The sequence below is a fragment of the Populus alba genome, chromosome 10, assembly GCF_005239225.2.
Source record: "Populus alba chromosome 10, ASM523922v2, whole genome shotgun sequence".
Classification (NCBI taxonomy): Eukaryota; Viridiplantae; Streptophyta; class Magnoliopsida; order Malpighiales; family Salicaceae; genus Populus; species Populus alba.
The window spans coordinates 7,135,160-7,158,016 of record NC_133293.1 but is presented as its reverse complement, the minus strand read 5'-3'; the positions used below and the strand labels follow the sequence as shown (position 1 = coordinate 7,158,016).

The window sequence follows — 22,857 nt, the reverse complement described above, 5'->3', positions numbered from 1 at the left end:
TAAGGGACCCAATTGATACATTTCAAACAGAAAGGGACCAATTCATAATCTGCCATTTTTTTCCATACAAGATGACGCCGTTTTGATCCCACTGTTCACCATCCCTTCCGTTTCGCACGGACCAGACCGATTCAACAGGAAACAAATCCGGCAATTCAAGTCCATGATCTCTTGCCCACGATCCCATTAAAAGGGGAATTGGTTTCTGCATGAAAGAGGCTATAAAAAGGCACGAACAAGCCAGCACCGAAGAGGGAAGTGGAGGCAAAAACCAATACAAAAACCCAAAAAAAAAGTCACCAGAAGAACACAAGGCAGCTGACGAAAAAACCCAGAAAATGAAGAGGAAAAAAGAATGATAAAATTAAAAGCAGAGGAGCGACGCAGTGACACAGCCCTACCATCTTCTTTGTCCCAAACTCAGCCCATCGGACGAACGAACAAGAGTAGAAAAGGAACGGAGAAAAACAGAGAACACGAACAGAGCAGCAACAGAAACAAATACATACGAACACGGAGGAACGAAACAGAGGTGGAGGAGAAGTTTTGGCCGGCCACCACACCTTCATATATCTTCGTCACCGACCGCCCTCAACTTCGTCTTCACCTTCAGGAGCAACGTCTTCAGGAGCGGCAGATCACTGGTAAGTCTTCTCTTCTCTCCTATGCATTTTTAATTCACTGCTACAGTAGCAGTGAATTATAATTCACTGCTACTGTAGCAGTGAATTATAATTCACTGGGCAGGCGTGCGTTGCGCACGCCTGCCATGCGTCCGGGTCACTGGTCTAGACCAGTGACCCGACTGAGTCAACTGGGTCAAGCCCAGCCCATGTGGGCTGCGCTTGGCCCAGCCCAAAAAAATAAAAAAATAGGAAAAAATAAAAAAAATAAAATAAACGGCAGAAAAATAAAAATAAGAAAAATATGTATGCAAAAAATAATAATAATAATAATATAAATTTATTGGTTTATTCACTGACGCCAGAGTCAGGAATAAAAAATACCGGTTTAAATTTATATTATTCATTGTATTTTATTTTTATTTAGCAAGAAAAATAATAATATAAATTTATTGGTTTATTCACTGACGCCAGAGTCAGGAATAAAAATACCGATTTTAAATTTATATTATTCATTGTATTTTATTTTCATTTAACAAAAAAAAATGTGCATGCGTAAAAATAAATTTATTTTTATTTTTGTTTATTCACTGACGCCAGAGTCAGTAATAAAAAAAATACTGATTTAAATTTTTTTTTTTTTGTTTTTTATAGCTGCGTAATATTTACCAACGCCAGAGTTGGAAATATTTGTAGTTAAATATTCACTGCCGCCAGAGTCAGGAATATTATAAGCAAATTTTCATAACGTAAACTAATAAACATTTAGCAATTTAAGACGAAACTAGCAATGCAGCCTGCCTCAGGCAGGACATTTAAGGGGTGATAATATCTTTCCTTTTACGTAACCAGTCCCGAACCATAGAATCTCTGTTGACCAGTTAAGGTTCCTAGTGACCGTAATACTAGGTGGCGACTCCTTAAACAAGAATATCCACATTAAAGAACAGGATGCTAGATATTCGTTCTTTCCAAAGATTTTAAAATTTTTTAGGGCCGTCGCGATGTCGGGTGCGACAAAGCTTAATTTCTAACCAGTCCAACATTAAAAGACAAAATTTTAAAAACTTAATTAAAAAAGAACAAGAAAAAATACAAAGTTTACCCCAGTTTAGCCCGACAAGCCCTTGACTCAGGTAATGAGACTAGAATAACTCCATAAAAAAACTGAAATAAATTATGAAACATAATTCCTAATCAACCCAAATGGTAAATAATAAAATTTGAAAAAATCAATTACAAAAAATGATCTAAAAAACCTGAATCAATCAGTCGACCGGTTAACCCGTAAAACTTGCAATTCAGGTTAGGAAACTAGAATAACCTTAAAATAAAAATTAGAATGAGTTATGAAGTTCGATCTTCAATAAATATAATATTCACTGATAAATTTTTTTTAAAAAAATTATTGTTACAATAAACAATAAAATATGAGGAGGGAAATAATGATTTATCTTCCTCGATTATTCCTTGTTAATTTTGAGAGTTAAAGATGGTGCCGGGATTGATTATAAAACAAAAGGCAAAAGTATTGCTTTTTTACTTCAATTAATTAGTTTTTTATTGAACTAAATTTTAATTAAAAAGGGCACGATTCAAAAAAGTTTTTTATTAAACTAAATTTTTCATTCTCTAGTTCTTACTATATTGATGACCTGTACTATATCATGAATCAGATAAAAAAAATAACATAAAAAAGAATGTTAAGATATTGCAAGTGTATTTTTCAGAAACAAATTAGGTTTATTAAGTTTGTTTTTTGATTTATATTATAATAAAAAAATTCCAACCGTGGTAAATAGTAAGAAAAAAAAATTGATCATTACATGCACAAAAATAATGAGCAAAAATTATAAAAAATCATTTCTATAATCTTACTTAATAAGAAAGCTAAAATCAAATGGAATTCAATAAAATAAAATATAAAAATGAATCTTTAATTAATATTATAACATAAAAGAATATATAAATCAACAACAAACTGGGTGAAAAAATTTAATTTAAAAAAAAAAAAAACTCGGATTAACTCATTAAATATACAATTTAGATCATAAGACCATGACACTCCTATATAAAGAACATAAAAAGAATATTACCAATTAACAAGATATTGAGGGAATAAAATAGAAAACAAGTATTTAGTTTTTAAAATTTGACAATCTATCAATCTGCATGTCGGGTCATAAAACTATGATAACCTAATAGAAAGTAAATCAAAATAAATTATAAATAAATAAATCGAATGTTAAGGATGGAATTGAAAAAAATAATAATTAAAAAATACTAAAAAAATAACCCGAGTCAACTGGACAAACCCGCAACCCGAATTATTTAGACGAGGATAACCTAGTAGAAAAAAAGTTGAAATAAATTATGAGTCTAAATTCTTAATCAATCTAGTGTCGAAATATGAAATTGAAAAAAAATCAATTAAAAAAAAACAAAAACCGATTTGAGTAAATTTTAAGTTAATCCACTAAACCCGTGACCCTAGTTAAGGGACTAATTTGATAAGAAATCATGAATTTTAATTACTAATCAACCCAATATTAAAAAATGAGATTGAGAAAAAAAATCAATTAAAAAAACAAAAAAAAACCCAAGTCAACCGAGTTAATTTGTCAAATCCGCAGTTGGGGTCATGAGATTAGGAATTTCATTAAAAAAAAATTGAAAAAAAAAAATGAAGGCCAATCCCTAATAAACCCAACGTTAAAAGATAAAATTAAAAAAATCAATTAAAAAAAGAAGAATCAAGTCAGCCCATTAAACTTATAGTTCGAGTCATGAGACTGAGATAACCATATAAAAAAAAATAAAAAAAATAATGATATTAATTTTTCAATAAATCTAATGTTGAAGGATGAAATTGATTTTGAAAAAAAAATATATTTGTTTTTTAAAAAATCCAAAAGAAGAAAAAAAACATTACTATAGTGAATTAATATTTGCGAGGAGAGGTACAATTAAACCTTCTTCTCTTGTAATTTTTTGTTAATGAATTTGAGAAAAAAATCAATTATATATAAAAAAAAACTTGAGTCAATTTGTCAAATTTGTGATCTAGGTTATAGGACTGAATTAATCTTATAAAAAGTAAATTAAAAAAAATTATAATGTCCAATCTTAAATAAATATAATATTGAAAGATAAAATTTATTATTTTTTTTTTAAAAATAAAAATTATAAAAACAAAAAAAAATTCTAAAGAAAGAAAAAAGACACTATTAGTGAATAGTTAGGTAAAATAAAATCCCCTTTCTCTTAGTATTTTGGTGAATTCAAAATACAGGAAGGTCTTAACTCTTAACCTCCACAACCCAACCCAACCCAACCCAACTAGAACCCACGTGCCTCGGGAGTGCCGGTTAGAGTGAAGCCCATCCGTGCTGGATTCCATTAATTATCATTCTGGGCCTTGGCTCGAGGGGCATTCTTGTCATGTCACGAAAGGAAATCACATCCACGCTGTATAAATAAAACCCCTAGCACGAGCACTAGAAGAAGCATAAGAATCCCTAACGCCGCTCTCCTTTTCTCTCGTCGCTTTTCTGTGTAGATCAACTTGTTTCAAGTCTCAATTTGTCTGTGTTTCTTGTTTTTGTTTTTGCTGTTAATCGCTTTCGATAGGCGTTGCGTTCTTCAATGGCTTTTACAGATCCGGAAGGACGTGTCAACGGAAGCGTATATTTATTGCAATCCCAAACCCTTTCATACATATTTATATGTATGTATGTATGTATATAATGCATGCTACGTTTCTTTGGAAATGCGTGGTTTGGTTTCATGGCTGGGTTTGCAACATTTTTAATTAATTTCCATCTTTAATGATAATTTGGTGTTTATCTTGCTGTTGCTTCCTACTGGTGAACTCTCCCTTGAAATTAGTGGGAGAAATTCATGTTTCCGAAGCATAAATTAATTCATGTTATTACCAGTATTAAACAGCACGGTGTTTTGTTTCCAGCACCGTGTTACCTGTCTCCTGGTACATTCCTGTCTTTCTTTTTTCGATCTGGTCTCTTGTCTTCCACTCTTTCTTTTTTTAATTTTATGGTGATGAGCTCTTGTTTGTATTTTTTGCGTTTTTAAAAGAGTTTTAAAAAAATTAAAATTTTTTAATTTTAATTTTAATTTTTTAGATTATTTTGAAAATCAAATTTTATATATAATTTTTTTAAAATATTATTTTAAATAAACATTATTTTAAAAAACATTGTTAGAAATTGATCGCAGCCCGCCTGCAAACAATCCCCTCTGCGAAATAAACAATCTATTCGAATAAGGAGCAGAGACAAAGAGAGTTCAAAGTGGAAAGGTTAATTTCAAGTCTTCATGAACTTCCAGGGGGTAAACGAGATTAACAAAGCCCCACGCCATAAGAAATCTGAATCAGTTACTGGATGTTCTAAATCCCCAAAGTTTAGTGGCTTTATGTTCGAAATCAAATCCTTGTCATCGAGGCCTAAGATATGCTCCGATATCTAGGAGGTTTTCCGATGAGTGGTAAGAACATTGCTAAGGAAATGGACATGTAGAAACTAGAAATGGTACTGCAAACAACACCTTTCATTTAATTGTAGGCAACATATTAAAATACAAAAATCATGTAGTAGTAGAAAAACCTCGACATATTCCACACCAGAGCTGATGTGCATCATCACACATAGTAGCGGCAGCGACGGTGGCCTTGTCCGCCTTGGTTTTTATTGAAATAGATAGTGATTTAAAACGTAAATAACAGTTTTAGTGGTAATAAAAGCTCAATCGGTACAGCAACGATACATGATGAACTTCTCCATGGGACGGCGGCATTCAGCACAAAGAACCCTTTCCTGTACACCGTCCTTCAATATCGCAACGATAGATGATGAACTTCTCCCTGTAGCCTCTGGCAGTATCAGACGGTTGCAGTGGAATGGGCTATGGAGTTCATGGAGGTAATCATTCAGTGCAGGCAGAAAACCCTTCTCCTGTACACCTTCCTTCCATATCTCAAAGTCAGTTAAAGATTTCAGTATGGTTCCTCCCTTTGCCTTGGCCATATCAGCAGGTCCCCTGTTGATCACAGCCCACCCTTGATCACTGTCATCGAAGCTGAGCATTGTCATTATCTCCTGCATGATGACGTCATTCTCTACAGTCATCTTGTGTTGCACCTTGGAATGCCACATGCTCTCCAGCCTCACCCAAAAGAACCAGATCAAAGTGAGGTCTGGCAATACATGGCTAAGTTTCTCGGTCGTAATAATAGAGTTGTTTTTCCTAACTTTCTCCCTGGGGTTGCTCTTCCCTACATAGAGCATTTCTAACGTTATGGCGGCCTTGCTCGCAACTTCTTTTGCAGCAACGGTGAATTTACGGATCCACTCAATGTCCTCCCCACCATACAAGCATATGTACTTCCCTTGCTCTATCTGCAATAACAATTAATTACTTGAGTTAAATCCAAGAATAATGCGCGCATGAAATTCCTCTGCACCAGTCGGGTTGTTGTCTGGTTTACAAATTAGTTTCAAGTTGGGAAATTTGAATCCCTCTGCTGAGAAATTGCAGGTAGTAGATGATGTCGATAGAAAGTTGAGATAAAGACTGCATTTTAGTTTGATTATTGTATATGCATGCAAGAGAGGAAAGCTATACCCAAGACAAGATCATTGGATCAATGCTATCTGCCAATAGCTCGATTCTCCAGGTTTCTTCTTTCCAAAGTGCTTCCTCCCTCAAGCTGGTGAAAGGGAAAGCCAGGCTTCCCCAAATCCACAACATGTGGATTGCATTGGGGTTGACTACTCTCCCTCGTGGATCCAAAACCACAAGCAAGGGCCTCTTGTTGAAGTGCCACACCTCTTTGATGTACCTGATGACTGCAACATCTAGCAATGAAGGGTGATAGACAGAGTACCATGGCATCATCCTTTGAAAATCCTCAAACTGCTTTTGCTTTGTTTCATTCCACGGGGATGATCTGTCCACAACTGGGAGCCATACAACCTCATACTGGCTCTCTGGTCTTCCTGGTTGCTCCCGCGCCTCACTGTACATTTGTTGCAGCATTGAAAGCTCTTCATGGGAGATTTCGAGGTCCGAAATCAGCAGCAACACGCTCCTCCTTCTCAACACATCAAGGCTTGCCTGTAATTAACAGTGGGAATTCTGTTTTATCCTTGTATATTCATATAGGAGGATCATTAACAAATATTCTCGTCAGGAAGTATGATTGATATCTGCATAACTATTATGTGGTAAGATTTCAAGCAAGACCGCATGCGGTTTTTACTCAACAATCTCTCTGGTCTCTATCATCCAGTGAATTAACTAACAGCAATACACAATCTGAATAAAATGGACTGAAAGAACAGAACAATAACCGAACCCTTTTCTTGGTGGACCCATCAAAGAGTGGTAGTTGATCGTCCTTGGCATAAATCAAAGCCTTTAGAATCTTCATGTTGTCAATGTGGAAAGCTTCGAACAGGCTCACAAGTGTTTGAAATGCTTCAATATGTCTTTTCTCATCTGGGTCACAGAGAGATCACTAGTTATCACCATCCAGCATGTATTTTGCATCAAAACATAATTTTTTTAAATGGTGAATATTATAATATACTGTTTGATATGAATTGCACTTGTTTGACAGGGCTCGGACTCACCTATGTGTTGAAAACAAAGGGTGAGCTGCTTCATGAGATGGCTGTGAATGTTATTAACCTTGTGGGCCAAGCTTGATAGCTCCCAAGCCTCTGTTGTGGATGCTATGTACCTGTGGAGCAGATAGTGAGATGCAAAAGAAAAGTTTAGCACCCTTTTCACTCTACTTTTGGCATCTTTGCATGCATGTGAAAACCCTTCTAGTACTTTCATGGCCAGAGCCAGAGTAGACTGAGCTTTTCTACATGTTATTTTGGTGCAAGAATATTTCTGATTAATATAAGCAAATTTATCATGGAGAAGGAAACACATACTCATGACCCATGCCAATAAGGCCCATAATTTGCGATGCGCAAGCCACAATACTCCTGATGGTCCAGTAAACAGCTGTGGGGATATGCGCGGTGGCAGTTAACATTTCTGGAGTGTCAGGGGTAGGGGTGTTCACGGTCCGGTTCGGTTCGGTTTTAACATAAAAATTCAACCGAACCGGAAAATATCATTTCTTGTTAATATAACCCGAACCGAACCGAAAACCGGTTCAAACCGAACCGATTTTGTTCGGTTCGGGTCGGTTTTTTAGCCTTTAAAACCAGAAAAACCGAAACTAATAAAATAAAATAAAACTTTTGGGGAAAAGGGAAGGGAAAGGGTGAGTGGGTTGGAAAAGTTTTGGGGAAAAGGGAAGGGGGAGGGTGAGTGGGGTGCAAAGGTTTTGGGGAAAAGGGAAGGGGGATGGTGATGGTGAGTGGGGTGCAAAGATTTTGGAGAAAAGGGAAGGGGGATGGTGAGTGGGGGCCGGCGGGTATTGGAGTGGGGGCCGGGTGCAAAGGTTTTATATTTTGTTTTAGATTCAATTAAACCGGTTCGGTTTAGTCCGGTTCAATCGGTTTAAGCTTTTTAAAACCGGAACCGAACCGAACCGGGTCGTTTTTTTAAATTTTTTAATCGGTTTATTCGGTTTTTTTATCGGTTCGGTTTTTTCGGTTAATTTTTTCTCGGTTTTCTCGGTTTAATCGGTTGATCGGTTTTTTTGAACACCCCTAGTCAGGGGTGATGTATTGCGACGGAAGCTCCTTGAACTCAACTATGCATTTGGCCACATCCAACATGGCCTTGATAAGGCTTGTCAGTGCCTCAAACTTGGGCTTCAGATTGTCTGCTCGTTCAATTATATCCGGCAATTGCTTCAGAAGTGCAACCGCCTTAGCTAGTGGGTTTGTAAGGTAAAGCTGGGCGACAAGACAAAACTCCCCATAGTTCACGGCAAATCCAGCTAACGCTAGCACCACCTTTTCGTCCCACGAGTAGTTTGATACCAAGTTGAAGATTGCCAAAGTTGTTGCATGTGCATCTCCACCTCCAGAACACTTGCAGGACATCTGTTGTAAAAAAGCAGCGTATTCGTAAGTGTCTTTAAACATCATGAACTTATAAACCCACAAATCTCTTCTGTCCGAACTTACCTCGCAGGAAATCTTGTTGATATTGTAAGACAGCATCTCGATCGTTTCATGAAAGCCATTTTGAAGAGCCTTCTCGTCCAATTCATCAAGGTGTGCTTGATGAGCTCCCTGAAATATAGAAGTCACCAGTGATGATCAGAAACATAATAATAATGCTGAATAAATTATCATACCAATATAACAAGCACATAGAAATATAGCATGCAACTGGTTAGGTATATACCTGCTGCTGAACAATGCTGGTCATGCCTAGGGCAGCAGTGGCACGGAGGAAAATGTCCTCAACAATATGAAGAAGAGGCTTCACTGAAAATTCACGGCCATCAGGAGCATGAGTGGCCTGAATTTGCTTCATCATTGCGGTGTCATCCGATGATGAAAAAATACCGCGTTCACGCCTCATCTTTTGAGGTACCACTGCCATCGAGGTCATAGAAAACTATATAGATTCAAATTCTAAGAGGGAAAGAGAGGAGCGAACAGCTTGTGTTGGTATGGATGTGGTTAGCTGATCCGAGACTTGTATTTATAGGTCAAATTAAGCTAGAATTAATACCTTGCTTCAGACAGGGTCTAAGCTCTAAAGTGCACCAGGGATAAATTTTGTATAAGGTCCTGTCTACAATATTGTAACTGATTTTACTATCTCTTTTGGCTTTGATTTTAACTATGTTGTCGAAGATTCGAATACTATGATTGCTGATTTTACTTCTATATGTTTTGTGGAACACGTTGATGCTGAGTTTGTCACACAGTCACAGTTTAAATTTTAATTTTGTGGAACACGTTGATTCCGAGCATGTCACAGGTCCATACTTTCCGGTCAGCCCATGATCGGAATGTTGTTTCAGCGGCAACGCCCTTGCTCTGCTTGTTGAGACTCAGAAGCTGAAATCCTTTCGTTTTCTTATAGAAATCATTAACGAGTTGTAACTCATCTGACATCAATGTAATTTACTCTTTTCAAGAGATCTGGAATTCAAATTTCAACGTCATAGAATGAAATTACGTTCTCAAACAAAGATAAAGGCAGCAGTACTCTGATCATATTGTTATGATGAAAGGCAACATTCAATCCACAAGCAACTATCTGTGCTGCTGCACCCGTGTGTAAAACAAAATTTCATGTGTTATTCTGAAATGGTTGCACGTTAATTTTAACCAGACAATACGATGAAGGAATGGAGAAAATGTTTATGAACTTTCTCTGAAGAATGTTTCTTTGTCTTTTATGACGTAAGAAACCTTTCATCATTAAAGTTAAAGGTGATTAGATGCTCATTGTTTTCTCTGTTTTCCATATCACCAGCAATAATGACGCATCTCTTTCCTTCACTTTGTGGTAGGGTTTTTTGTGTTTTAATATTATTTTTTTTTTAAATTAATTTTTTATTTATTTTAAATAATTTTAATATACTGATATAAAAAATAGATTTTTATTTCATTATAATTTTTTAAAAACACTTTAAAAAATAATTATATCATAAAACCAAACAAACTCATCATCATTAATTATTAAAAATAAATTTTAATTGTTCATGATAAATAAATAAATAAATTCATGTTGTTTATTAAAATTAATTAATTAGTTTTTATAGTATAAAAAATGATTAAAGAGTCCCCTAACCAATACTTACCATCCTTAATTCAATAGGATTTTCTTTTCTTCTAAGAAATTTCTACTTTTCTGATTAGATCTCTTCATCTTACATGCTTTTTTAGTTTCTATTTTCTTTTTATTTCTCAAAAACAAAAAAATAAAAATAAAAACCGAAACAAATATAAAATTGAAGAAAAGAACATCCAAACCAAGCCACCTTTCTTAATTTATGAGGATTAATTGATTAATTAATTTTGTCAAATTGTAAGTACTAATTTATAATTTAGTCACCACGAACCATCCAGAACTCCAAGCCAAGCCACCTTTCTCCCATTTCTTTACATTTTAAAAGGGTGTTTCCTATTTGCTCATTCTGCATAAGTCAAGTTATTTATGAGAATTATTTCTTCCTTGTATTAATTTTTTTTTTAATTTTAAATTAATATATTTTTTAGTTTTTTTAGATTATTTTGATACACTAATATCCAAAATAATTTTAAAAAATAAAAAATATTATTTTAATATATTTTTAAATAAAAAATACTTTAAAAAACAACTATAATCATTCTTCCAATTAAATCCTTAATATAACTTATCAAAAAAGTACTTTAAGTCATTGTAATACCTTTAAAAACTGTTAATGGACGTGCGCGTTGCCTTACATGAGGTCGTTTGAATATATAACTAAGCTTACCCAACTACAAATCTTTTTTATTATTATATATTTACTTAAAAGGTACTTTTATTAATTAAAGTTAAAAATACTCAAGCGTTGCAAACGTAACTGCCAATTATTTTTTTTTAAAAAAATGATGTGAAAAAAATTATTAGAGTATAATAAAAAGTTAAAGGTTATAATTGATTGCTTTTTTTCTTTGAAAAAAGTATGATTGAGAAAGAAGAGTATTTTGATAGGTATTTATTCCTTAATTAAAAAAAAAACTCACCAAATTATAAGTGTGATTGAAATATAACATTATTTCAAACTAATCATAATAAAATTATAAAACAAACCATCCAAGAACAGTGAAGGAATAGAAAAAGAAGGTCGTCTTTTAGTTCAACTTTAATTTAGAACAAATATAAAATATACCATAAAACAATTGGATCATCATCGATTTGCACTTAGACTATCCAAACACCCTTGTTTAGATCTTGAAAGAACATCACATCAAATCACTCCAAATGATTTTTGATCCCATCGAACTTGAAATAATAGCTCAAACTTTATGAAATTCCAAAGAATGACATGGGGACCAGAATCAAAGAATAAGGTGGAAAAGGAAAAGGATAAGGAAGAACCTTATATTCTCTAGACTTGAAGGCCAAGGGATGTGGGAATAAGGCAGGCGTTCAGCACCTATACCCGGGAGGGGGGGTAAAAAGTGGTGGATAACAAGGTTTTAATCGAGTTAATCAGATTTAATCTAGATAATAATCTTTTAGATTTAACTTATGGGTCATGGTTTTCTAGTAACAACTAGCGAGACCGGCCGGGTTTAACATCTATGAAATAATTAACTATGCTAGTACAGGAAAACTAATAAGAAACCACAGATTTACTGCTCTTTGCTTCTAGCAAGTTTGGTTTTTTTTTTTTTTTTTTTTTTTTTTTTTGTGTTGGGAGATTCTAGTTTCTTTCCTTGCTGTCGTCTTTCTACTAATTTTATCTCAATGGGCATACCTCCAGAAGATCAATAGCTGCAACTTGTAGAAGGCCGCCTTTTCTACCTTATTTTTCTGCTCTTTATCTTTATACAGATCTCCGGGAATTAGCAGAACAAGCAAGGATATAGTTACTGTATTGTTTACTAAGAACATGATCAAGTGTACTGTAAAATTAAGTTGCATCAATCTGTAATTAGATGATCATAATAAATTGTCAAGCATTCTGTTTAACAGCGATAATAAAAAAAATAGCTTGATGTTTGTTTGCTTGGTACATATCGATATTTCACTCATAAACAACGTTCTTCTTCATGGGATGCTCACACTACTCACACAGTACAGTTTCTTCTGTTAGCCCTTCTGTGTAAGGAACAACTTTCGAATGATTTCAAGGCCCTAGAGGAGGAGGAGGAGGAGGAGGAGGAGGAGGAGGAGGTGGTGGTGGATCAATGGCAGCTCTAAGTGCTGACACGAATCCTAACTTTGCCACATTTTCTTCCCATTCTGGAAACCTATCCAACCATTTTATTGCTTCACTAGCTGAAAGTTTTACAATGTCTGCCGTATTCCCTCTTCCATTATGGCCCACCCTCTAACTTCTTGCGGTAAGGATGATCATATGTTCTATCAAGCAATCCCTCTTGTGGAAGGAGCTCTGCCTTGGATACCAAAAGTAAAACTACCTTGCCCTTCATTTCAGATACACCTAGCTGTAAATGAACTCAAAGAAAATCGTATCAGATGCAATGTTGTGGATAGAACGAAAATCATAGGTTTTTTTTTTGAAATCCAAGGAAGAAAAAAAAGTGAATAATATTTGCAAGGAGACATACAGTAAAACATCATTCTCTTGTTGTTTTTTATTTATAAAATTGAGAAAAAAATTAATTAGATAAAAAAAATTTCTAATCAATTCGTCAAATTTACAATTTAAATCATGAAACTAAGATAACCTTATAAAAAATAAATTAAAAAAATTATAAAAGTCAATCTCAAATAAATTTAATATTAAAAAATAAAATTAATGTTTCCAAAAAATATAAATTATAAAAACAAAAATAAAATCCCCCTTTATCTTTAGTTTTTTGGTGAATTCAGAATACAGGAAAGTCTTAACTCTTAACCTCCACAACCCAACCCTACCCAACTCGAACCCACGTGCCCCGGGAGTACCGGTTAGAGTGAAGCCCATCCGTGCTGGATTCCATTAATTATCATTCTGGGCCTTGGCTCGAGGGGCATTCTTGTCATGTCACGAAAGGAAATCACATCCACGCTGTATAAATAAAACCCCTAGGACGATCACTAGAAGAAGCATAAGAATCCCTAACGCCGCCCTCTTATGCTCTCGTCGCTTTTCTGTGTAGATAACTTGTTTTTAGGGTCTGTTTGATATTAAGGTTGTTCTTTGTGGTTATAATTTTAAAAAAGTTATTTTATAAAAAGTATTTTTAATTGAGGTTGGTTTGAAAAAATATATGTCTGGTTAAAACTGTGGTTGAAATTGAGATTGAATAAAAAGTAGTTTAATGTGTTTGGTAAAAAAAATGCTTTTTAAATTGAGGTTATAAAATAATTAATATATATATATTAATGATTTTTTAATTTAAATATTGTAGATTTAACCATTGTTATTATATCATGAAATAAATAATATTGATATCAAATATTTTTTATTCTTCCATTAAATTATGTGCAATGTCATTACATACAAAATCTATCCAACAAGGACTATATTTTTTCATGGTTTCTTAAGCGCGCAACAACAAAAACTGAATTTTTTGTTACGTCATTAAGCGATCTCCTTTTAAGTTTTTGAATAAAACACAATTAAAATAAAAATAAAAACTGAATTTTTTTTTATGTAGTGTTATTAAATAATATTAAATACTAGTTTTTCAAGTAAAACATAATTTTTTTTAAAAAATTTACAATTTTATTATGTACAAAATTCATTCGACAAGAACTACAGAAAAAATAATTTTTTGAGCGTGCAATAAAATTAAGTAAAATATTATCAGGAATAAAATTGAGATTACAATACGAGTAAATTTAATTCACCTTAAACTAATTTTTTTTAAAAATAATATTGTTCATGTTCACGTGAACAATGCGAGTAAAATAAATTAATTGCACTAATTTTTCAAGAAAAAAAATAAACATCTCGCAATGTTTTTCCAAAAAAAAAAAAAAACTAAAACTGTAATAGTGCGAGTGAATTAATTCACTCGCACTGTTGCAACAGTGGAGCATGGCTCCACTGTTCTGCTTTTCTACCCTACGATTTTGCTGCTTCTCCAAAACCTGTGGTGCGGCTGAGAATTTGATGGGTTCCACCATCAAAAAACAATTTTTTCTTGTTAACCAAACAGTATTTGGTGTGGTTGCGGGTGAACCTCACCCACAACCACGTTACCAAACGGGCACTTAGTCTCAATTTGTTTGTGTTTTCTTGTTTTTGTTTTTGCTGTTAATCGCTTTTGATAGGCGTTGCGTTCTTCAATGGCTTTTACAGATCCGTAAGGACGTGTCAACAGAAGCGTATATTTATTGCAATCCCAAACCCTTTCATATATATTAATTGACATTATTATGATCAAGCTGGGTTATTAAATAAATATATGAATTTTTTAAAGATAAATTATTAATTTATGTATATTAACTTTTAAAATATTTAGAAAAGTTTTAATTTAAATATACTATTTAAAATATAAAAAATAAATTTAAAAGTACATAAAATTAAAATTAAAATAAATTTATTATTGAAGTTATATTATTTGATGTTTTGTGAAATATAATTTATTTATAATCGAGTTTGAATCGATATTGTAATAATTTTTTAACTGAGATAAAATAACAATTTCATGTCAACTGAAAAATAAAATAATTAGTTTTTTTTCTTTTAATTTCTCATTTCTTCACTTGATTTTTTTTTAGTTTAGTACTAGTTACATGCCCCGCGCGATGCTGCGAGTTAATTATTTTTTGCATTAAAAAAAGAGTTAAAAATCTAAAAGTATTAGGTTTTTTTGCAAAGTTATACTCAAGAGTCTTAGGTTTGGTTGCAACGCCTGACCCAAGAGTAATATTTATAATATTAATAATAACATTAAACTTGGGTTAACTCTTAGCATAAAAGTGTCTAGATTGCAATACCATACCTAATAGCATTGGACGCGAGTCTGGCTGCAAGGTCGTGTCATAAAAGTGTGATAATTAAATAGATTAGTTAAAAAGAAAAAAAACCAACAGGAAAAAAAAGTAATGAAAAAAAAAGAAAAAAAAATGAATTAATTGGGTTAACCCTTCAAACTAGGTTAACCCGTCATACCTTGAATTCGCATAGTGAAAGTTTGATAATTAAAAAGAAAAAAATAAATTAATGGGTTAGCCCAGAATTAACTGGGCTAACTCGTCAAATTAGGTTAACCTGTCAAACCCGGAATCTGTGTCATGAAAGTTTGATAACTAAATAGAAATTTTTTTTTAACATTAACAATTTAAATTAAACAAAAAATTTAATTAAAAAAAAAAAACAAAAGGCATTAGCCTTTTCATTGTGGACTACACTCTGCAGTCCACTGTCAAAGGCATAAAAACAAAAAGAAAAACTAAAGGTATTAGCCGAGAACTACTTAGAAAAAAATTTAATATTAATAAACTAAATTAATTAAATAAAATTAATTAAAAAAATAAAAGAAAAAAAACCTCTAAGAAGAAAAAAAACTAAATAGAAAGAAATTTAACATTAACAAAATAAACTAAACAAAAAAAATAATTAAAAAGAAAAAAAAGCAAAAAACAAATTTCAGGTTAACTCGTCAAACCAAGTGAAACCGTTAAACTTGGGATCCGTGTCATGAATGTTTGATAACTAAATAACAAAAAAAATGAACATTAACAAACTGAACTAAACAAAAAAATTAATTAAAAACAAAAAATAAAAAAAAATTCGGGTTAACTCATCAAACCATGTTAACCCGTTAAACCATGATCTGTGTCATGAAAGTCTGATAATTAAATAAAAAAAATTTAACATTAACAAACTAAATTAAACAAAAAAATTTATGAAAAAACAATTGACGGGTCAACCTAGAATTAACTGGGTTCACCTGTGAAACCAGGTTAACCCGTGAATTTCGAGATATGTGTAATGAAAGTCTAATAAATAAATAGAAAGAAATTTAACATCAACAAACTAAACAAAACAAAAAAAATTAATTAAAAAGAATAAAAAACAAAAAATATATATATTATAGGTTAACTTGTCAAATCAGGTTAACCCGTTAAATCCGGAAAACATGTCATGGAAATCTGATAACTAAATAAAAAAAAACTAACATTAATAAACTAAATTAAACAAAAAAATTTTGTTAAAAGAAAAATAAAATAAAGAAAGAAGCAAAAAAAAAAAAAAAATCCCAAAAGGCATAAAAAAATAATACAACTTAAAAAAAAAACCCACCTAAAAATTTTGTTAAAAGAAAAAAAAAAACAAAGAAAGAAAGAAGTAAAAAAAATAATCGAAAAGGCATAAAAAAAATACAACTTAAAAAAAAAAAAAACAAACCACCTAAAGCATCAGTGTTAAAAGAATCTGTTTTACTGTGGACTGCACAGTGCAGTCCACAATAAAACACTGACTCGTTTTAGTTATAATTTAATTTTATAAGTTGGACTTCATAAGTATAAAAAGAAAGAAGAATTGATTTATTTTATTTTTTAATGGTAAATAATCATTTTATCTTTAATGAGTCGTTTTGCTTTTATTTAACAATTTTTATTTTTGTGTTAGTATTACAAAACTCTATTTATCCTAAAATTTTAAGCATATTTTATTCAATATATTTTAAGATCCTTCATAAAATTTCAGCTCAATTTGATAGTGAAATTGAAAATTATATGTAATAATATAAAACTGGTTAAATTATGATTTTTTATTAAATTTTTAAATTTCTCTAAAATTTCTGAAATTTTAAACTAAGTTTAAACATCATATTAAACGACTATACCTAAATTTTTAAAAATTTTAAATAACTCAATTATAAATTATATTTTATATAAAACCAATAAAAAAATCTTGATAAAATCTTCAACTAACCCACCCTAAACTTTGCATTGCCTCCGCCCTTGTTACCACTATTAAAAAGCACGGTGCTTTGTTTCCAGCACCGTGTTACCTGTCTATTGTTTTCTACTGTTTATTATAATTTTATGGTGATGAAATTGATCGATGCCCGCCTGTAAACAAATCTTCCTTCTGCGAAATAAACAATGTATTCGAATAAGGAGCGGAGACAGAGAGTTCAAAGATCGAAAGATTAATTCAAGTCTTCATGAACTTTCATGGGGAATACGAGATTAAAAATGCCCCACGCAACAAGAACTCTGAATCAGTTACTGGATGTTATTAAGGGTTTGACTTTTGAGTATGGATTCAAATCCCCAAAGTTTAATGGCTTTATGTTCTAAATCAAATCCTTGTCATCGAGGCCTAAGATATGCTCCGATTTCTAGGAGGTTTTCCGATGAGTGGTAAGAACATTGCTAAGGAAATGGACATGTAGAAACTAGAAATGGTACTGCAAACAACACCTTTCATTAATTATAAGCAACATATTACAATACAAATAACAGGTAGTAGTAGAAAAGCCTCGACATATTCCACACCAGAGCTGATGTGCATCATCACACATAGTAGCGGCAGCGACGGTGGCCTTGTCTGCCTTGGTTTTTATTGAAATAGATAGTGATTTAAAACGTAAATAGCATACCGTATTACTGGTAATAAAGCTCAATCGGTACAGCAACGATACATGATGAACTTCTCCATGGGACGGCCGCATTCAGCACAAACAACCCTCTCTGGGATGCTCCCCGTAGCCCCTGGCAGTATCAGACGGTCGCAGTGGAATGGGGTATGGAGTTCATGGAGGTAATCATTCAGTGCAGGCAGAAAACCCTTCTCCTGTACACCGTCCTTCCATATCTCAAAGTCAACAAAAGATCGCAGTATGGTGTCTCCCTTTGCCTTGGCCATATCAGCAGGTCCCCTGCTGATAACAGCCCACCCTTGATCATTTCCATCGAAGATGAGCATTGTCATTATCTCCTGCATGATGACGTCATTCTCCACAGTCCTCTTGTGTTGCACCTTGGAATGCCACATGCTCTCCAGCCTCACCCAAAAGAACCAGATCAAAGTGAGGTCTGGCAATACATGGCTAAGTTTCTCGGTCGTAATAATAGAGTTGTTGTTCCTAACTTTCTCCCTGGGGTTGCTATTCCCTACATAGAGCATTTCTAACGTTATAGCGGCCTTGCTCGCAACTTCTTTTGCATTAACGGTGAATTTACGGATCCACTCAATGTCCTCCCCACCATACAAGCATATGTACTTCCCTTGGTCTATCTGCAATAACAATTAATTACTTGTGTTAAATCCATGAATAATGCGCGTATGAAATTCCTCTGCACCAGCCGGGTTGTTGTCTGGTTTACAAATTAGTTTCAAGTTGGGAAATTTGAATCCCTCTGCTGAGAAATTGCAGGTAGTAGATGATGTCGATAGAATGTTGAGATAAAGACTGCATTTTAGTTTGATTATTGTATATGCATGCAAGAGAGGAAAGCTATACCCAAGACAAGATCATTGGATCAATGCTATCTGCCAATAGCTCCATTCTCCAGGTTTCTTCTTTCCAGAGTGCTTCCTCCCTCAAGCTGGTGAAAGGGAAAGCCAGGCTTCCCCAAATCCACATCATGTAGATTGCATTGGGGTTGACTACTCTCCCTTGTGGATCCAAAACCACAAGCAAGGGCCTCTTGTTGAAGTGCCACACCTCTTTGATGTACCTGATGACTGCAACATCGAGCAATGAAGGGTGATAGACAGAGTACCATGGCATCATCCTCTGAAAATCCTCAAACTGCTTTTGCTTTGTTTCATTCCATGATCTGTCCACAACTGGGAGCCATACAACCTCATACTGGCTCTCTGGTCTTCCTGGTTGCTCCCGCGCCTCACTGTACATTTGTTGCAGCATTGAAAGCTCTCCATGGGAGATTTCGAGGTCCGAAATCAGCAGCAACACGCTCCTCCTTCTCAACACATCAAGGCTTGCCTGTAATTAACAGTGGGAATTCTGTTTGATCCTTGTATATTCATATAGGAGGATCATTAACAAATATTTTCGTCAGGAAGTATGATTGATATCTGCATAGCTATTATGTGGTAAGATTTCAAGCAATCTCTCTCGTCTCTATCATCCAGTGAATTAACTAACAGCAATATAATCTGAATAAAATGGACTGAAAGAACAGAACAATAACCGAACCCTTTTCTTGGTGGAACCATCAAAGAGTGGTAGTTGATCGTCCTTGGCATAAATCAAAGCCTTTAGAATCTTCATGTTGTCAATGTGGAAAGCTTCGAACAGGCTCACAAGTGTTTGAAATGCTTCAATATGTCTTTTCTCGTCTGGATCACAGAGAGATCACTAGTTATCACCATCCAGCATGTATTTTGCATCAAAACATAATTTTTTTAAATGGTGAATATTATAATATACTGTTTGATATGAATTGCACTTGTTTGACAGGGCTCGGACTCACCTATGTGTTGAAAACAAAGGGTGAGCTGCTTCATGAGATGGCTGTGAATGTTATTAACCTTGTGGGCCAAGCTTGATAGCTCCCAAGCCTCTGTTGTGGATGCTATGTACCTGTGGAGCAGATAGTGAGATGCAAAAGAAAAGTTTAGCAACCTTTTCACTCTACTTTTGGCTGCTTTGCATGCATGTGAAAACCCTTCTAGTACTTTCATAGCCAGAGCCAGAGTAGACTGAGCTTTTCTACATTTATTTTGGTGCAAGAATATTTCTGATTAATATAAGCAAATTTATCATGGAGAAGGAAACACATACTCATGACCCATTCCAATAAGGCCCATAATTTGCGATGCGCAAGCCACAATACTCCTGATGGTCCAGTAAACAGCAGTGGGGATATGAGCGGTGGCAGTTAACATTTCTGGAGTGTCAGGTGTGATGTATTGCGACGGAAGCTCCTTGAACTCAACTATGCATTTGGCCACATCCAACATGGCCTTGATAAGGCTTGTCAGTGCCTCAAACTTGGGCTTCAGATTGTCTGCTCGTTCAATTATATCCGGCAATTGCTTCAGAAGTGCAACCGCCTTAGCTAGTGGGTTTGTAAGGTAAAGCTGGGCGACAAGCCAAAACTCCCCATAGTTCACGGCAAATCCAGCTAACGCTAGCACCACCTTTTCGTCCCACGAGTAGTTTGATACCAAGTTGAATATTGCCAAAGTTGTTGCATGTGCATCTCCACCTCCAGAACACTTGCAGGACATCTGTTGGAAAAAAGCAGCGTATTCGTAAGTGTCTTTAAACATCATGAACTTATAAACCCACAAATCTCTTCTGTCCGAACTTACCTCGCAGGAAATCTTGTTGATGTTGTAAGACAGCATCTCGATCGTTTCATGAAAGCCATTTTGAAGAGCCTTCTCCTCCAACTCATCAAGTTGTGCTTGATGAGCTCCCTGAAATATAGAAGTCACCAGTGATGATCAGAAACATAATAATAATGCTGAATAAATTATCATACCAATATAACAAGCACATAGAAATATAGCATGCAACTGGTTAGGTATATACCTGCTGCTGAACAATGCTGGTCATGCCTAGGGCAGGAGTGGCACGGAGGAAAATGTCCTCAACAATATGAAGAAGAGGCTTCACTGAAAATTCACGGCCATCAGGAGCATGAGTGGCCTGAATTTGCTTCATCATTGCGGTGTCATCCGATGATGAAAACATACTGCGTTCACGCCTCATCTTTAAAGGTACCACTGCCATCGAGGTCATAGAAAACTATATAGATTCAAATTCTAAGAGGGAAAGAGAGAGGAGCGAACAGCTTGTGTTGGTATGGATGTGGTTAGCTGATCCGAGACTTGTATTTATAGGTCAAATTAAGCTAGAATTAATACCTTGCTTCAGACAGGGTCTAAGCTCTAAAGTGCACCAGGGATAAATTTTGGAGAAGGTCCTGTCTACAATATTGTACCTGATTTTACTATCTCTTTTGGCTTTGATTTTAACTATGTTTTCGAAGATTCGAATACTATGATTGCTGATTTTACTTCTATATGTTTTGTGGAACACGTTGATGCTGAGTTTGTCACACAGTCACAGTTTAAATTTTAATTTTGTGGAACACGTTGATTCCGAGCATGTCACAGGTCCATACTTTCCGGTCAGCCCATGATCGGAATGTTGTTTCAGCGGCAACGCCCTTGCTCTGCTTGTTGAGACTCAGAAGATGAAATCCTTTCGTTTTCTTATAGAAATCATTAACGAGTTGTAACTCATCTGACATCAATGTAATTTACTCTTTTCAAGAGATCTGGAATTCAAATTTCAACGTCATAGAATGAAATTACGTTCTCAAACAAAGATAAAGGCAGCAGTACTCTGATCATATTATTATGATGGAAGGCAACATTCAATCCACAAGCAACTATCTGTGCTGCTGCACCCGTGTGTAAAACAAAATTTCATGTGTTATTCTGAAATGGTTGCACGTTAATTTTAACCAGACAATACGATGAAGGAATGGAGAAAATGTTTATGAACTTTCTCTGAAGAATGTTTCTTTGTCTTTTATGACGTAAGAAACCTTTCATCATTAAAGTTAAAGGTGATTAGATGCTCATTGTTTTCTCTGTTTTTTCCATATCACCAGCAATAATGACGCATCTCTTTCCTTCACTTTGTGGTAGGGTTTTTGTGTTTTAATATTATTTTTTTTTAAAATTAATTTTTTATTTATTTTAAATTAATTTTTAAATAATTTTAATATACTAATATCAAAAATAGATTTTATTTAATTATAATTTTTTAAAAACACTTTAAAAAATAATTATATCATAAAACCAAACAAACTCAATATCATTAATTATTAAAAATAAATTTTAATAGTTCATGATAAATAAATAAATAAATTCATGCTGTTTATTAAAACTAATTAATTAGTTTTTTATAGTATAAAAAATGATTAAAGAGTCCCCTAACCAATACTTACCATCCTTAATTCAATAGGATTTTCTTTTCTTCTAAAAAATTTCTACTTTTCTGATTAGATCTCTTTATCTTACATGCTTTTTTAGTTTCTCTTTTCTTTTTATTTCTCAAAAACAAAAAAATAAAAATAAAAACCGAAACAAATATAAAATTGAAGAAAGGAACATCCAAACCAAGCCACCTTTCTAAATTTACGATTAATTGATTAATTAATTTTGTCAAACTGTAAGTACTAATTTATAGTTTAGTCACCACGAACCATCCAGATTCTAAACTCCAAGCCAAGCCACCTTTCTCCCCATTTCTTTACATTTTAAAAGGGTGTTTTCTATTTGCTCATCCTGCATGAGTCAAGTTATTTATGAGAATTATTTTTTTCCTCGTATTAATTATTTTATTTTAAATTAATATATTTTTTAGTATTTTTAGATTATTTTGATACATTAATATCCAAAATAATTTTAAAAAATAAAAAATATTATTTTAATATATTTTTAAATAAAAAATACTTTAAAAAACAACTATAATCATTCTTCCAATTAAATCCTTAATATAACTTATCAAAAAAAGAACTGAAGTCATTGTAATACCTTTAAAAACTGTTAATGGTCGTGCGCGTTGCCTTACATGAGGTCGTTTGAATATATAACTAAGCTTACCCAACTACAAATCTTTTTTTATTATTATATATTTACTTAAAAGGTACTTTTATTAATTAAAGTTAAAAATACTCAAGCGTT

General features: G+C 33.5%; 2 protein-coding genes and 1 non-coding gene across 3 annotated transcripts; 1 reads left to right on the top strand and 2 right to left on the bottom strand.

The window, feature by feature from the left end:
* The first annotated feature begins 4,475 nt into the window (after positions 1–4,475).
* Positions 4,476–4,619, top strand: LOC118045473 (small nucleolar RNA snoR137). The gene has a single exon (XR_004686988.1). It is a non-coding gene; the product is annotated as a small nucleolar RNA snoR137 (small nucleolar RNA).
* Positions 4,620–5,129: 510 nt separating this feature from the next.
* On the bottom strand, positions 5,130–9,213 carry LOC118045412 (protein SIEVE ELEMENT OCCLUSION B-like). The gene is made up of 8 exons (XM_035054035.2): positions 8,964–9,213; positions 8,741–8,848; positions 8,320–8,656; positions 7,589–7,700; positions 7,277–7,386; positions 7,000–7,142; positions 6,267–6,758; positions 5,130–6,040 (listed from the first exon to the last, which is right to left on the bottom strand). The coding sequence occupies exons 1-8, from the start codon at positions 9,171–9,173 to the stop codon at positions 5,387–5,389; spliced, it is 2,166 nt and encodes a 721-aa protein (XP_034909926.1). The 5' UTR covers positions 9,174–9,213; the 3' UTR covers positions 5,130–5,386.
* An 8,363-nt stretch (positions 9,214–17,576) lies between these two features.
* LOC118045404 (protein SIEVE ELEMENT OCCLUSION B-like) lies at positions 17,577–20,956 on the bottom strand. Its single transcript, XM_035054028.2, has 7 exons — positions 20,690–20,956; positions 20,467–20,574; positions 19,934–20,382; positions 19,623–19,732; positions 19,346–19,488; positions 18,647–19,132; positions 17,577–18,420 (listed from the first exon to the last, which is right to left on the bottom strand). The coding sequence occupies exons 1-7, from the start codon at positions 20,897–20,899 to the stop codon at positions 17,803–17,805; spliced, it is 2,124 nt and encodes a 707-aa protein (XP_034909919.1). The 5' UTR covers positions 20,900–20,956; the 3' UTR covers positions 17,577–17,802.
* Positions 20,957–22,857: the final 1,901 nt, after the last annotated feature.